This window comes from Canis aureus, chromosome 5, assembly GCF_053574225.1.
Source record: "Canis aureus isolate CA01 chromosome 5, VMU_Caureus_v.1.0, whole genome shotgun sequence".
Taxonomy (NCBI): Eukaryota; Metazoa; Chordata; class Mammalia; order Carnivora; family Canidae; genus Canis; species Canis aureus.
Window position 1 is genome coordinate 35,018,384 of NC_135615.1, and position 16,430 is coordinate 35,034,813.

The 16,430-nt window shown below is 41.5% G+C and overlaps 1 protein-coding gene across 5 annotated transcripts in view; it reads left to right on the forward strand.

Annotated features, from left to right (window-relative positions):
- Nucleotides 1-16,430, forward strand: part of DIP2C (disco interacting protein 2 homolog C) — a 252,589-nt gene that overhangs the window by 107,148 nt on the left and 129,011 nt on the right. For all 5 annotated transcript variants that reach the window (XR_013379581.1, XM_077897377.1, XM_077897374.1 and 2 more), the window contains one exon: nt 10,664-10,789. Coding sequence is in view for 4 of the 5 variants with exons in the window: in XM_077897377.1 (XP_077753503.1) it covers nt 10,664-10,789 (126 nt within the window). In the remaining variant the exon portion in view is untranslated. The remainder of the gene's footprint in view (nt 1-10,663; nt 10,790-16,430) is intronic.

The following is a 16,430-nucleotide window of genomic DNA, read 5'->3' on the forward strand; positions in this document are numbered from 1 at the left end:
TTTATCCCACTGAGCTCTCTAAAACCAAGGCTGTGGGAGACTTGGAAGGAAGATGGAAGATGCATTTGAAGATAGACTATAAAGTCCTATTTGTTTAAAACTAACGAAAATGAACTCAATCTTGGTATCTGTGCCTAGTCATTTAAACAGAAAATGAGATCAGATTTGCATGTTGAAAATGTCTGTGTATAGCAGGTAGTGTGGGATAGATTAGTTGGATTGGGGTGGGTTGCTGGCTGAAAACAGGGACACATTCAGAGGCTTTTTCAGGTGAAAAAATAGACAAAATTTGTGATGTGCACCGAGGTGGTACTTAGAAATGGATAGCCTAGGGACGCCTGGGTGGCTCAGCAGTTGGATGTCTGCCTTTGGCTCGGGGCATGATCCTGGGGTCCCGAAACTGAGTCCCACATCGGGCTTCCTGTGTGGAGCCTGCTTCTCCCTCTGCCTGTGTCTCTGCTTCTCTGTGTTTCTCATGAATAAATAAATAAAATAAAATAAATTGATAGCCTAAAATATTTACAGTAGATAGTAAGTGATTCTGCAAACTGAAGAAATAAAGATTAAATTTAGGAAGTTGGAAAAGGAAAATTGAGTAAGTCTGCAGGAGGGAGAAATGAGAAAGAGTAAAACAGAGTAGAGGAGATCATCTTGGCTTCATGCCAGCATGCAGTAGATGCATGGACTTTGTCACATGGATCCTCACAACAAGAAAGAAATGGAAAACCAGCCACCCTTCTTTGATCCATCAGTGAACTGAAGTCATTGGGAAAAATCACTGTGCCAAAACGGGGGTGGGTGATCTCAGTGGGGGAGGTAGGTGTCCTAGAAAAAATGTAAAGGCAGTGCTGGAAACCGAGACACCATAACAAATAACAAATGGGTTCATTGGTGGACTGAAGGCAGTGGCGTCAGAAATTCAGATCTACGTAAAGAAAGCTGGAATGTTAGAGAAGGATTACACAAAGACAAAAGAAAATCTGTTGTTTTTATCATTCGTAATTGCTCTTAGAAATTAAAGTTTGTTCAGAGTCATAATAGGAACAATGTTTTGAGTGATTATAGCATATGCATTAGTGAAATGAATGGCAGGAGTGTAATTGAAGGCAGGAGATAGGAATTGAGTATGCTTTGTTATGAAGCATCTGTACCACCCTTGAAGTGCTGGAATGCTACTTGTAAAAAGTGCTGGACAACCACTTGTAAAAGTAAAAAATGAAGTATAATTGATATGAGGAGTAAAGAGAGAGAAAAAGATTCAATACTCAATTTAAACTAGAATATGCAGAAAAAAGTGGAAGACAAAGAACAAGTGCAATCAATAGATAACTAACATGTTAAATAGTAATCGAAACATACAAATCACTTAAACTGTTACTGATGTAAATGCACTGGTTACACTATCAGAGTGGACCAAAAACACAAGCCACTGTAGTCTATTGTCTTGAGAGACACAGATTAAAGGTGAAGTGATGGAGAAAAATATACCATGCTAACACTCATTTTTTAAAAAGCTAGAGTAGCTACATTAATTTTTTATGGAGCAGACTCAAGAGCAAGAAAAATTACCAGGGATTATATATGATAAAGGGGTTGATTCTTTTAGAAAGACATAATTCTTAATGTGCACTTGCCTAACAAAATATCACAATACCCGAGATAAGACAATAAATCTACAGACCTAAATAGACAAATCCACAGTTACAGTGGCATTTCAGCATCTGTCTATCAGTGATGGACAGATTCAGTAGGTAGCAAATCAGTTAAGGATATGGTTGAAATGAAGATTTAATTGATGGCATAAGGTATTTGATGCCATAACAGCAGAAAACACATCCCCAGGCTCACACAGTACAGTCTCCAAAATAGACTACGTTCTGGGCCATAAAACACTCTTAAACTGAAAGGAATAGGAATAAAAATATGCTCTCAGCCACAGTGGAATTAACGTAAAAATCCATGACCGATGACTGGAGAAGTCACACACACTTGGAGAATAGACAGCATGCTTCTGAATAACACATGGATCAAAGAAGCCTGAGAAATTTATAAAATATTTTGAACTAAAAGGAGAAAATACCAGTGATCAATATTTGTGAAATGTGGCAAATTAATGCTTACAAGCAAATATGCAGAATCCAGTGTTAGAAGAGAAGATCTAAAATCTGTAAGCTTCAACCTTAGGAAAAGAGCAGAGTAAATACAAAGAAGAAAAATAATATAACTTAAGCAAAAAAAAAAAAATGAAATTGAAAAGAAGAAATCAGAAAGTCAAAGGTGCCAAAAACTGGCTCTTTGAAAAGATCAATAGAAGTGATAAATTTCTGACCAGGTTAATTAAAAAAGAGAGAGAAGATAAAAATCCTAATACCAGAAATGAAAACCTGACCTTCACTACTTATCCTGTAGACCATAAAAGGACAATAAAGGAATATTGCAAACAGCACTGTGTCCACAAATTTGATTATGTAGATGAAGTGGACCCAGGCCTTGAAACACACAACCTGTCAACAGTCACACCAGAAGAAGTAGACAATCTGAGTAAGGCTATGTCTTTTCAAAAAAAAATGAATCAGTAATAACTTTCCAAAACAAAGCACCAGGCCCAGATGGGCTGCTAGTGAATTCTACCAAACATTTAAAGTGGACATTATGCTTCTCTCTATATTCTGTTCCTGGAGATAAAAGGAAGAGAGAGTGCATTGTTTGAGACCAGTGTTAACCTGATAGTAAAACTAGACAAAAGCATCACATTTGGGAAAACTATAGGCTACTATCTCTCATGAACATAGATTTTAAAAATTCCTCAACAATATAGTAAATCAAATGCAATATTGTATAAAAATTGTATACCATGACCAAGTGAAATTTATTCCAGGTATGCAAGGCTGGTTTAACATTCAAGAATCAGTTAACATAATTCATCACATCAGGAAACTAAAGATGACAACTCCTATGACACTATCAATAGGTAACAGAAAAAGCATTTGACAAAATCTAACACCCATTCATTATTAAAGTGTCAACAAATTGGGAATATAGGAGAACTTCCTCAATTTGATTAAGAACATCTAAAAAAAACTTACCATATTTAGTGATGAGAAACCAAATGATAAACCACCAAAATGAGGAGCAAGGCAACAAAGACCCCTCTTACCAGATCCTTTTTCACATTGCACTGGAAATCCTAGCTAATGCGATAGGACAATAAAAGGAAATCAGAAGTTATATATATTGATAAGGATGAATTAAAACTCTATTCACAGATGATGTGATTGTCTATGTAGAAAATCCCAAGAATAAAAAAATCTGGAATGCATGATTATAACAAAGTTGCAGGATAGAAGGTTAACATACAAAAACATCACTTTATTATATTCCAGCAACAAACAATTGGAATTCAAAATTCAAAATGCAATGTCATTTACATCAGCACCACCAAAATGAAATACTTTGAACTAAAAAAAAAAAAATCTATAAACCCTATATGAGGAAAATGATAAAAGTGATAAGCCATAAGAACTAAATAAATGGAGTTTGCATGTACACGGATAAGACTCCATATTGTCAAGATGTCAGTTCTTCACAATTTGATCTACAGATTGAACACAATCCCAGCCAAAATTCCAGCAAATCATTTTGTGGATATCAAGTCAGTTGTAAAGTATATGTGGAAAGGTGAAGACCCCAGAGAGCTAGCTAACACAGTAAAGAACAAAGTTGAGGACTGATACTATTCAACTTCAAGACTTACTTATAAAGTCAGTGGTGATATAGACAGATGTTGATGAAATAATATGGATCAATGTATCATAGTAGACAGCCCAGAAATAGACCCACACAAATATAGTCAATATTTGATCAGCAAAGGCAATTTAGTGGAGAAATGATAGTTCTTTCAACATATAGCACTGGAATAACAATGTAGACACAGATCTTAAACCTTTCACAAAAATTAACTCAAATGCATCATAGACCTGGTGGCTCAGTCAGTTAAGCATCCAACTCTTGATTTCAAGCCGGCTCTGTGCTCAGTGCAGTGTCTGCTTGTCCCTCTGTTCCTCTCTTCTCTTGCTCATTTTCCAAATAAAATCTTTCAAAAAATGTATCATAGACCCAAATGTAACCCCAAAACTGTAAAATTCCCAGAAGATAACATAGGTGAAAATACAGGTGATCTTGGGTTTGATGATGACTTTTTAGGTACAAAAAGCATACTCTATGAAAGAAAAAATATTGATAAGCTTAGCTTCATTAAAATTAGAAATTTCTGCTCTGCTTTTAAAAGGCAGAATGAAAAGGGTAAAGCACAGACCAGAAGAAAAATCTTTGCAAAACACAGTTCTGATTTTTAAAAAAATAAAAAAACTAGTATCCAGGATATTAAAAAAACCTCCAAAGACCAGAGTAAGGAATTAACCCATTAAGAAGTGAGCAAAAGATCTGAACTGACACCTTAACCAAAGAAGGTATTCAGATGGCAAATACATGAGGAGGAGATGTTAAACATCATGTCAATAATAATAACTATTATTATAAATTATATTTATAAATTATTAGCAAAAATCCAGGACTCTGACGACATCAAATACAGGCGAGGATGTAGAGCTACAGGAACCATCCGTCACTCTGGTGGAGATGCAGACTGGTGCAGCCATTTAGGAAGACAGTTTGGGAGTTTCTTACAAAATAAAACCTACTTGTACCATGTGATCCAGCAGTGTGTTCTTTGATATTCACCCACATGAACTGGAAATAATGTATTTGTACAAAAATTTGCACATGAATGTGTATACTAGTTTTATTCATAATTGCCAAAACTTAGAAGCACTAAGGCATCCTTTAATGAATGGGTAGACATATTGTGATCATCCAAGCATGGAATACTATTTAGTGCTAAAAAGAAATTAACTATCAAGTGTTAAAAAACAGGAAGGAATTTTAAATCCATATGACAAAGTTTAAGAATCCAATTTGACGAGTCTCCATACCGTATGACCCCAAACACATGATGTTCTGGAAAAGATAGAAATATGGAGTTGATAAAAATGATGAGCAGTTGCCAGGTGCTCAGGGGAAGGGAAGCATGAATAGGTGAAGCAAGCGATTTTTAGGGCAGTGAATCTATTCAATAGGACACTGTGATCATATGTACATGTCATTATGCGTATGTGAGAACCTGTAGGATGTACAGCACCAAGACTGAGCTCCAGTGGGAGCTGTGGACTTCACTTAATTCTGTACCAGCATTGCCTCATCAGTGGAACTACACTAAGGTAACATGTCAGTATGGGGAGAAGAGTGTGTGGTGGGGATGTAATGAGGAGCACGCTGCACTTCCCACTCAATTTTCTATAAACCTTAATTTGTCCTAAAAATAAAAACCTGGTAATTTAAAAAAATGAAATAGAAATGAGGATGATAAAGTTTAGAAGATCAAGAAAGATCAAAATTATTTTTGGAAGATATTGATAACATAGAAAAGCCTGCAGTCAGAATGATGAAAAAAAGAAGTAAATGACACAAGGAATTAAAAATGGGACATGTTACTACAGATACATCAGAGGGAAAAAGAATAGTGTGAATAGCCACATGGCAGTAAAGTTGAAAACTTAATTAAATGGACACATTCCTAATATAAAAGCTTCAGAAGAAATGGAAACCTCGAGTAGTCCTATGAGCACTAAGAGGAAGCAGTAGCTAGAAACCTTTCCACAAAAATACCGCAGGCTCAGGTGTGACACCAACCTTCAAGCAATTAGTGTCTGATTCTGTACGTTTTCAAAAGTAGAGAAGCGGCCCTCTCTGGTTCATTCTGGGACAGGAGCCTGTGTCAGCGATGGACACAGACGGTGTTGAGAAGGGAGATTTGCAGGATGTCATCTACCTAGAGACTCCAGAGAAATCTCTAGATTATTGGAAATAATGAGGGTTGAGCATAATGGCTCAATATAACTTAAACAAAAATTCTGTGCATACATGTCAACAGACATGACAATGACTGAAAATGTGGTAGGTACAGTAGATTTTAAAATGTTAAAATTTAAGGACGTTTTCAATCCCGTTGACTATTTCTGTGGTTTCCTGGTAATCTTACTATTTTCTTTAAAAATTTTCCCCAGTAAATAATGTTCCCTAAACTAAAACAGGAAGATCCCCAGCAACTTACAAAGAACCTAATGAAAATTGAAACGGAAGATGTGCAAGACTTCGCGGTGCAAAATATAAAACCATAGATGGAAGTGTTTGAAGGTGGCCATTTGCTCTGTACCAGGCACCGTTTTAACGCTTATGTGGCTCGTGTGACCTACGGCCCAATTCCAGAGCCTGAGAGCCTCACTTCATACCAGCAAGGCCACTGGCCTTTGTTTCTCTGATGAACTTTTGGTGTTTTTCCTGGGTAGTTTATAGCTGATGTAAAACTTTATCTCTCGTGTCGTTCACTGAGGACAAAAGCCTTCGTTAAACATGGGATGAGTTTATGATGGGGAAAAAAAGGCTCACTTACGCCCAGAGCAGAGCCTGGCACAGAGAAGGCATTCGGTACGTGTTCATTTAGTGTCTGAATGGTGACATTGTTCATCCTTCATTGGAAGTAATTCCACGGGGAAGAGAGCGAGTGGTGACCCATGAGAGGCCCCATGGGTGATGTCGGGGGCCCGACCTAAGCCCCTCTGCTCTGTGCCCCTGGCCCCTGGACCACACGTCCACTGAGGCCGTGGTGGGGACAGATGAGGACCACGTGTCTGGGGATGGCCCTCCTGCTGTCCCAGTGGCCTCCCACCCCGTGTCCTTCCACTTTTCGTCTCCGCCTGCTGCCCACGCCTCGGCCTCCCGGTGTGTGCTCTACCTGAACCACTGCCCGGAGAGAGACGTGCAAGGCTGGCGCTGGGCCGAGGCCAGGGTGTCAGCAGCAGTGGTCGCCGTGCAGCAGAGCTGGCCCCGGGCCCCTGGTGCAGGTGGCGTCTGCAGCACGAGGCTGTCCCCTCTCAGGCTGAGCAGCAGCAGGTCCTGGGAAGGAGGTACCCGGCAAATGTCTGCATTTGCACGGCCAGGCTCCCCACTGGGCCTCGCGTCCTGGCTAGTCCTTCACCCCCACGGCCCCGCTGTGTGTGGGACTCTCATTCCTTTTTTCCACCTAAGGAAACTGAGGCCCGAGCTTGCAGAGAGGAGCTGGGATTTACAGCCGGGCAGTGGGCTTTGCGGCCACGGCCTCACCTGCCCTGCTGCTGTGCGCTGAGCGGACGTCCTTGCAGACACTTTCTAATTTCTAATTTCAGTTATTGAGTTCTTCATCTCTGGCCGGTTCATTTTTTATTGTCTATTTCTTTTCTGAGAGTCTGAGTCCTCCATTCCTTTTTCAAGGCCAGTGAGTATCTTTACGATCACTGCTCTGTATTCCTTAGCAGGCATATGGCTCATCTCCATTTCATTAAGCTCTTTTGCTGTGAATTTATACTGTTTTTTCATTTGGGACATATTCCTCGTCTCACTGTGTCTCACTCTCTGTATCTGTTTTCATTTGGCAGGAGAGTCAGGTATGTCTTCTCATTTTGAAAATAGTGGTCTCGTGAAGGCATCCTGTGCTGCTCTGTTGGAGACACTGTACAGGGTCCCCCGTTCACCAGAACCCGGCACGTCAGGTGTCTCCTATGTTGTGTGTGTCCCACTGTTGTGCTCAAACCATGCTTGCCTTCCAGGCACCTGCAGTGGCCCTCTGCCTGTGTGGGCAGGGTTTGGTCCCTTTGCTGTAAGGGGCCAGTCTTGGCTGCCTTGGGCCAGACCAGATGCCTCCTCTTAGCCTATTTGTGGGGCTGCTGTCACACCGTACTGCACGGTGCTCTCCTTGTGCTGGCCCAACAGGGCTTTCTTTGGAGGTGGGGCCTCCAGTCCGACCAGGTATCTGCCCCCACTTGACTGTTGAGGGTGGAGTAACTGAAGTCCAGGGCTGTCTCTTTTTGCTGCCCCCTGTGAGGCTTTTGTTGTTGGGTGGGCCGGCAGTCAGACCAGATGTCTGCCCCCAACCCCTGCTCGGGCTGCAGTTGAACTGATATGTGGGTTATCTTCCCCTCTCTCCATGGCAGGTGTCACTTTGGTGTGCTGCTGCTCACTGTAGGGTTGCTTGCAGAATGAGATGAGGAAGGCAGTGCTTTGGACAGACTCCTGCCCAGTGGGCAAGTTGGATAGATCTGTGGGATAATGTGGTGGTGGGGGGGGGGCCCGGGTGTTAGACCAGGATGGGAACTGGAGCCGCTTCAGAGGGATGCCTACAGAGTGGGGCAGGCTGAGTGGAATGAGTCTGAAGGAGGACATGGGGGTGGGGTGTCCTGTTAGCAAAGCTAGGTGGCTGGTGTAGGTGCTGCTTCCTGTCAAAAAGCACTGGAAAAAATAAAGCAGATCTCCTGAAGGTTAACAATTTCTCATCTGGTGTACTGGTAAGGGGAGCCATGGACTCAGGGTCAATAGGTTCAGAACATACACCTGAAAGTAACTGTCCCTATAATATGTAAAGAACTACTATAAATCAGTAACAAAGAGGCAGCTCAAAAGATAGACAAAAAACTTTTGACAGGTACTTCATGACAGATGCCGTACTCATGTCCATGGAGGGTGCTCAGCTTCAGCCATCGGGTGAATGCAAACCTAAATCCCCAAGGAGATTCCACTTCACAACCACGATGGTGTCTGCTGTGGAAAAGATCGAGCGTACCAAGCATTGGTAAAGATGGGTCAGGCCTGGAATCCCATACACGGCTGGTGGAAATGTGAACTACCATAACCACTTGGCGAGCGGTTGGGTGATTTCTTTAAAATTCGAGCCTGGGCTTACCACATGGCCCTGCAATTACATGTTTAGCTATTTAGCAAAAAGGAATGAAAATGTCCACATAAATACGTGGACATGTACGTGAGTCCTCGCTGCTGGTGCTTTGTAGTAGCCCAGAACTGGACATGACATACACATCCATCAACTGGAGGAATAATGACCGAATTACGATGTGTTCATATGTTGTATTAATTCTCATCGGTCAAACCCATGAGGTACTGAACCCAACCACGCAGCCACACGAATGTGTATATCCGGCAAGTAGCGCTGGCGCATAGAATTCTGAGGTCATAATCTGTGTGAGCCTATTTGTGTGAAGGTCAAGAACCAAGCTGGTTATCCGGAGTGAGAATTGATTGGAAGAACACACGTGGGAACTTTGGGTTGATATGTCCTTTGTCTTGGTTGCAGCAATGGTTCTATAGATGGATTTCTAAGTATTAAAATTTGTCAAACGTACTTAAGGTCGGAGCATTCCACTGCATGTGTATTTTCCGCTCTCTCCTCCGCACCTGTAAATGAATACTGACCTCCACTTAATAGCTTTTCTTTTTACCGTGTCTTTTCACACTTTCAAAAGAAGAGACACCGGCTGCGGGTGGCCTGTGGGGGTGGTTGGGTGGCCTCTGTTCTGAAATGCTAAGCCGTTGGCGTGTTCGTAGGAACAGCTAGATTGTGGTGTGCTTGGTGGTAAAGGGTGTGGACTCTGGGGGCGGTGTTCACACCTAGCAACACCACTCGCCACGGTAGTAAGTGGGGGGGCTTCATACCTCTGCTTCCTCGTTGTGAAGTACTTGGAGCCCCGCCTCCGTGGGACCGAGTGGGATGGTGTGGCAGTATTGAGCCTGCCTGGTGCCTCTTGCCTGTCCCCTGCTTCCGCTTGTTCTCCCGCGGCCTTCATCCTAGCAGCCAGATGGTCCCCACTCGCGGGCTCCGGTCCTGGCGGCCCCGCTTCAAATCCCCAGCGCTTCCCTGTCAGACTTCACTGGGGCCAGCTCCCTGCCCGGCCTCTGCAGCCCTCGTGCACGTCCTCGTGGCACGTCCTTCCCCAGTCTCTGTCCCCTGCCGGCACCTGCCCAGTCGCTCTCCACACCTGGGAGCTGCGTGCTCTCCATGTCCTGGAAACTCTTGCCAGAAGGGCCGTTTGTTCTCGGTAGTCAGACTTCACAGAGCAGCACCCGCCCGGCCTCCCCATTGCGTGGGCAGCCTGCGATCCTGTTTCGATGCCTGCCCTGTACCGTACCCATTAGCAAGTCAGCTGCACGAGACAAAGCCCTTGTCTGCCTGGTTCGCACCGTACCCCCAGCCCTGAGGAGGCTTTTACAAAGTCGGCGTCCAGTAAATATTTGTGGGGTGAATACAGTGGGTTAGTATACTCAAAAGGCCAAACATAGTGACCGGCCCCGGAGGGCCTGGTGAGTATCGGTGGGGATTACTGCCACAGCCTGGAAGTGCCCAAGCCCCCTCAACAGAACACCGAAACAAGTCACGAGGCTTGAGGGGTGTGACCTCTGAGGAAAAACCCACACAGGTCAAGGCCCGCTGGCCTAAGAATAGTCACGTGGCACTTTGCAGCCAGCATGTGATTATTTATACAGATTCTAAGGTTAAAAAAAAAATTGAAAGTCTAAATGAATTCGAATGTCATTTCCCTGTAGCTTTCAAGCCCGCGGTCTATGCTTATTTTCCTTCCTTCCCCACCCATCTGTTGGTGACAGTTTCCGTAGGAGGATAAGCCATTACACAGGACCAGACAGAAAGGAGAAAAAAAAAAGAACACAAGGCCTTTGGGATGTCCCTGAACAATGGGGTGATTGAGCTCTCTTTCTGTTTCAGACGTCCACACAGAGGCTGTGCAGGCAGCGCTGGCTAAACATAAAGAAAGGAAGATGGCGGTGCCTATGCCTTCCAAACGCAGGTCCTTGGTTGTGCAGACCTCGATGGATGCCTACACACCTCCAGGTGAGCAGCGGGCCCACTGTCTGCTTCGTAAAGATTAATTCACCGCCTGCCCAGGCAATCCTGGTCTCTGCAGCTTTCAAACTAATGGTGCTGTGAGTCAGATTCTGTGAACCAGAAGTCCAGCATGTATACTCTGCATTAAAGGTGGACGGAAAATTAACATTACGTGTGTGTTGACACAAAGATATATTTTAATCTTCTCATTGAGATTCATAAATGATGCAGCCTTTAAGTTCTCACAAAAGTTTACTTAATTCTTCACGTAGCAAAAGGGAAGAGTTTCTGCCTCCATAATTGTAACTGAAGTTGGACTTGTTTTCTGCCTAGATTGGGGTGTGCAGATTCTCAAGTCCTTCGAATGTAACTATGTCATGGGATTGTATTAAGAAACCAAATGAATTGAACAATTTATGCAGTGACCTCACTTTGGGGTCCTCATACTTTTCCTGTAACGTGGGTAGTATTTTGGTCTGTGGACAAAGTAGCATCTGTCACAGCTGCTTATTCTGTGGTGGTTGAAAGCCGGCAGTGAGTGGCTGTGTGCTAATAAAACTTTATTTACAAAGACCGGCAGAGGGCCAGTTTGGTCCACAGGCCTGTCAACAGCCTCAATCTAAACGACTGAAGGTAATAGTCTATTTATATTTTTGCTTTTATTTAACCTTGAATTTTATTTACCTACCTAAGTTCTCTGCTTTACCCAAATAATGATGATCTTTGTTTTATGATCTTCAAAACCCAAGTAAAGCACAAAGTTAATATCCAGGTACCTTTAGAAAACATGAAGGATCAAGCCTAAATTATTTTGTGTTTTTCCTGTGAATTGGGTTCCAACATTATTCATGCTGTTGTGACCACTCTGCCTTTCTCTGGACCTAAGTTACCTGCCGCGGTAAGAACAGATGAACGTATATGACACTTTTTTTTTTTTTTTTTTGAGTATTTTGAGGTTTAGTCCTGACTGTGTGCGAGCAGTGAGAGTACAAGAACCTCACGCTTCAACTCCGAGATGCGCACAACACAGTGATTCAGCAATTACACACATCACTCAGTGCCCCGCGTGGTTTGTGTGGTCACTGGTCAGCAGACGCAGCTGGGGCAGTGCTGCCCACTGTGCTACCCACACTACACTGTGCATCCTCGGACCTGTTTCATAGCCGGAAGTTTGTACTGCTCAGTCCTCCTCACCTGCTCTGTCCCCTACCAGCCTCCCCTCTGGTCACCACCAGTTTGTCCTCCATATTTGAGTCTCTTTCTGGTTTCTGTTTGTTCATGTGTTTTGTTTTCTAGATTCCATATGTGAGTGAAAACATACACTTTTTGTCTTTCTCTGACTTATTTCACTCTGCATAATGACCTCAGGGTCCATCCACATCATTGCAAATGGCAAGATTTCTTTCTTTCTATGGCTAATATTCCATTGTTTATGTTTACCATTTCTTCTTTATCCATCTATCTGTCCAAGGACATTGGGGCTGCTCCCATATCTTGCTTATTGTAAATAATGCTACAAAAAGTATAGGGGTGCATCTTTTTGAATTAGTGTTTTCATTTTCTTCCGATAAATAACTAGAAGCAGGATTGCTAGATCATAGGTTAGCTCTATTTTTAACTTTTTGAGGAACCTCCATACTGTTTTCCAGAACAGATGCACCAGTTTGCATTCACCAACAGTGTGCGAGGGTTCATTCCCCTTTCTCTGCATCCACACCAACATTTGTTATTTATTTTTGATACTCCTCATTCTGAGATGTGAGGTGATAGCTGATTTTGATTTGTATTTGCCTGATGATGAGTGAAGTTAAGCATCTTCTTATGTGTCTGTTGGCCGTCTGGGTGTCTTCTCTGGAAAATGTGTAATCAGGTCCTCTGCCCATTTTTTTAATCAGATAGTTTAGATTTTTTTATTTTTTATTTATTTATTTATTTTTTTGGTCTCGAGTTGTACAAGTTCTTTATACATTTTTTTAAAAGATTTTATTTAATTCATGGGAGACACAGAGAGAGAGAGGCAGAGACACAGGCAGAGGGAGAAGCAGGCCTCGTGCAAGGAGCCCGACGTGGGGCTCCATCCCAGGACTCCAGGATCACACCCTGGGCTGAAGATGGTGCTAAACCGCTGGGCCACCCAGGGAGCCCCTCTTTATACATTTTGGATACTAACCTGCTTATCAGATACATGATTCGCAAATGTCTTCTTCCATCCAGTGGGTTACCTTTTGTTTTGTTGATGGATCTTCCACTGTGCAAAGCTTTCAGTTTGACAGTCATGTGCTGTGCTTCCCTTGTGTGAGGAGACTGGTCCAAAAAATATTGCTAAGGCCTGTATCCAAGTGTCTATTGGCTGCTTTTTTGGACTTTCATGGTTTCAGTGTCATTTTTAGATCCGTAATCCATTTTGAGTTTATTTTTGTGTGTGATGTATGCCTTCTTCTGCATGCGGCTGTCCAGTTTTCCCAACACCATTTGTGGAAGAGACTTTTTGCCATTGCATAATCTTGCTTCATTTATCATAGATTAATTGGACCATATAACCAGGGGTTTATATCTGTACTGTCTACTGTTAATGTGGTGAAAAGTTTTATTTTCTATGTTTTTGTAGCAAACAGAATGGACTTACAAGGATAACAAACCCACTTAAACCAAGTGTTTGGAACTAGACACCATTCAAGGAGATAGTCATTTTTCTGAGCTACTTTTTTTTTATGAAAAATGATGAGTTTAAAATGCATTTCATTGCAGGAAGCAATGAAATTATTCATTATGTGCTTTTTCACATGTTGAATCCATCCTCAGATTATTTTGTTTTTTGTTTCATGATGAAACACAAAACTGTAGAAAATCAAACATTGTATAGATATCTTTGCAAAATATAAAAGAACATTATTGGAAATGCTATTTTTGATTAAATGTTTGCATTTTATTATTTGATTATAAATCAAATCTCGTATGCCATATAATACACTTTGTACACCGTCATGCAAGAGTCCTGGTGGTAATATCATATGGGATAGTTTTGTACAATCAAATGCCAGCACCATCATCATAAAAATTTTTATTCACAACCTATTTTGTGTGTAGTAGGTGTCTACGTATTTATAACCATATTTGTTTGAATGAAATCTTAGGGCTAAGCTTCATTGTCTCTCATTCTGTTTTTCTTGGTTGCTGGTAACATTTGTTGGAATTCATCTCGTGTCCATAGCTCTTCAGAGCATATTCCTAAAGTATTTACTTTCTGTGTGAAATGACTAGTCACTGATGAGTATCAGAGTCTCTGGAAAAGATCTACTTAGGGATTGTTACACTGACACTCTTTTATAGGAGAAGTTTTCCTTTAGTTTTTACATACAAAAATATAAAAAGAATTTGCCAAGCACTTATGCTTCTAACCATAGTGGAATAACTGGCACTAGACTAACCCATGCACTTATAAGCAACTATAAAACTGTCCCAAACAAATGGAACAGCTGTTTTAGGCCGTGGACCCCCAGCGGTGACAGACTAACCTGACATGACAGCAGGACAACTTGTGAGGTGAGCCCCGCAGTTCCCAGTTTTCTGCCTGGAATAAATGTTTAGACCATGGCCTAGGGATTGAGATCTGAGTGAGGCTGGTCATTCTGCTCCGTTGCAGAGGCAGAGATCTGAGTTCAGGCAGATGAAAGGTGTAGAACTTTCCACAGATCCACACTAGCAAAGAATAACTCCAAGTCTGTCGGCGTCAAGATGATCAACCAGTAATTGAACTGCTTGCTAAAATAAGAAGCACACAGATTTAGAGGAGGGTTATAGAATCCACATGCCATCCACAATGCCTACTACTCTGTAAACAATAACTAGATATGAAGAGATGCAAGAAATGCAGTCTGGGGCCACAGAAAAAGGAGTTAATGTAAAATGAACATAAGATGGTCTCCATTGTGCTCCACTAACCCCATGTGGCTGGCCTCAACTGTATTTGCTTTAAGTGTGACATTCACACCAGATTTTGAAGAGTTCATATGAAAAAAAATCACAGGAAGGTTATTTCATTTTCATATTTATTATTTACTGAAACAATAATATTTTTAATATTTTGAGTTAATTAGTATGTTTTTAAAATTGATTGTATCCATATATTATTTAACGTGGCTACTAGAAGGTTGAAAACTATAAGACTCATATTTCTGCTGGAGAGCTCTGGTGTAGGTGTTTGAAACAGCAGAAGATGGAGTTTTTAAACCTGTGTTTATAAATATTTATTCAGGGAATCAAATAAAAATAGACTAAAGAACTAAAGGAAAATGTTGCCTTAATATGTGAGCTGAGCAGAGAAAAGAAATTTCACTCAGGTTGAATTTCACTGGATTGGTTGTAACATCAGATTGGAGAGGGAAGATGAAGGAGTCTGTACGCTTGAAAGGAAATGAAGAGAAACTGAGGAACAGGGAGACACAAAGAAAAGTTAATAGAAGAACCTTAAGTATCTATGGTACAATGTTAACCTACTTTGAATTGGAATCCAAGATGGAGTGAGAAGAGGGCAGAAAACCTGTTTGAGGAAATAAGAGTCAAGAACTTCTCTGACTGATGTAAAATGCTACCTTATAGATCCCAGAAGTTCATTGAATCCAAAGAAGGAGGAGTATAAAAAAAAATTATACCTAAGTTGGCAATAGTCAAAGTGCTGAAATCCAAAGATTAAGACAAAATCTTGAAAGTCATCAGAGGAAAACGTGTTACATACAAGAGAACATCATATGAATGATGAATGACTTACATGAAGACACTATGGAGACCAGAAGGCAATAGGAAGACATATTTAAAGTCCTAAGAGGGAGATGCCTGGGTGGCTCAGTGGTTGAGCATCTGCCTTCTGCTCAGGGCGTGATCCTGGGGCTCCGGGATCAAGTCCCACATCGGGCTCCCTGCATGGAGCCTGCTTCTCCCTCTGCCTGTCTCTGCCCCTCTCTCTATGTCTCTCATGAATAAAAATAAATAAATTCTAAAAAAAAAAACCTGTCAGCTCATATTCAGAGAAAATATCCTTAATAAACAAGGGTGTAATGAAGACATAATGAGATACACAAAAACTGAGGGAATGTGGTGCCAGCAGAACTGCACTACAAGCGTGCTGATGGATGTCATTTAGGCTGATGGGAAATGATACTAGATGAAAAATGTAATCTGTAAAAAGGAAAAAAGAGCACTAGAAACAGTAAATAGTTGGGTGAACATGGAGTACTATGTTTTCCTGTTGTAATGTGCTTTAAAACACCTGTACATAGGATGAAAATGGGTGAATGGGATATACTGTTGTGTGGCTATTACTTTTATGAAGTAGGAAGTAGGGTGTGAACAGTAGAAAATGAGTAGTGTCAGGTGTGTTTTGAGTGGAGGTGAAAGAGAAAGTTTATAGTGTCAAACTTGAAGAGCAGCAAATGGTTAGAATATTGACCCCATATGGGTCTGTTAAGGATGCATAAGCTGTACCTCAACCACTAAAAAATAAAGTATAGATAAGAATTTAATAGAATACATAAAATGAAACTCAAAAAATATGGCTAGTAGAAGACAGGAAAAATTAACAGATGGAAAAAATAGAAATGTATGGAAAACAATAGCCCACTCATATCCATGATTATAACAATTGTAAACT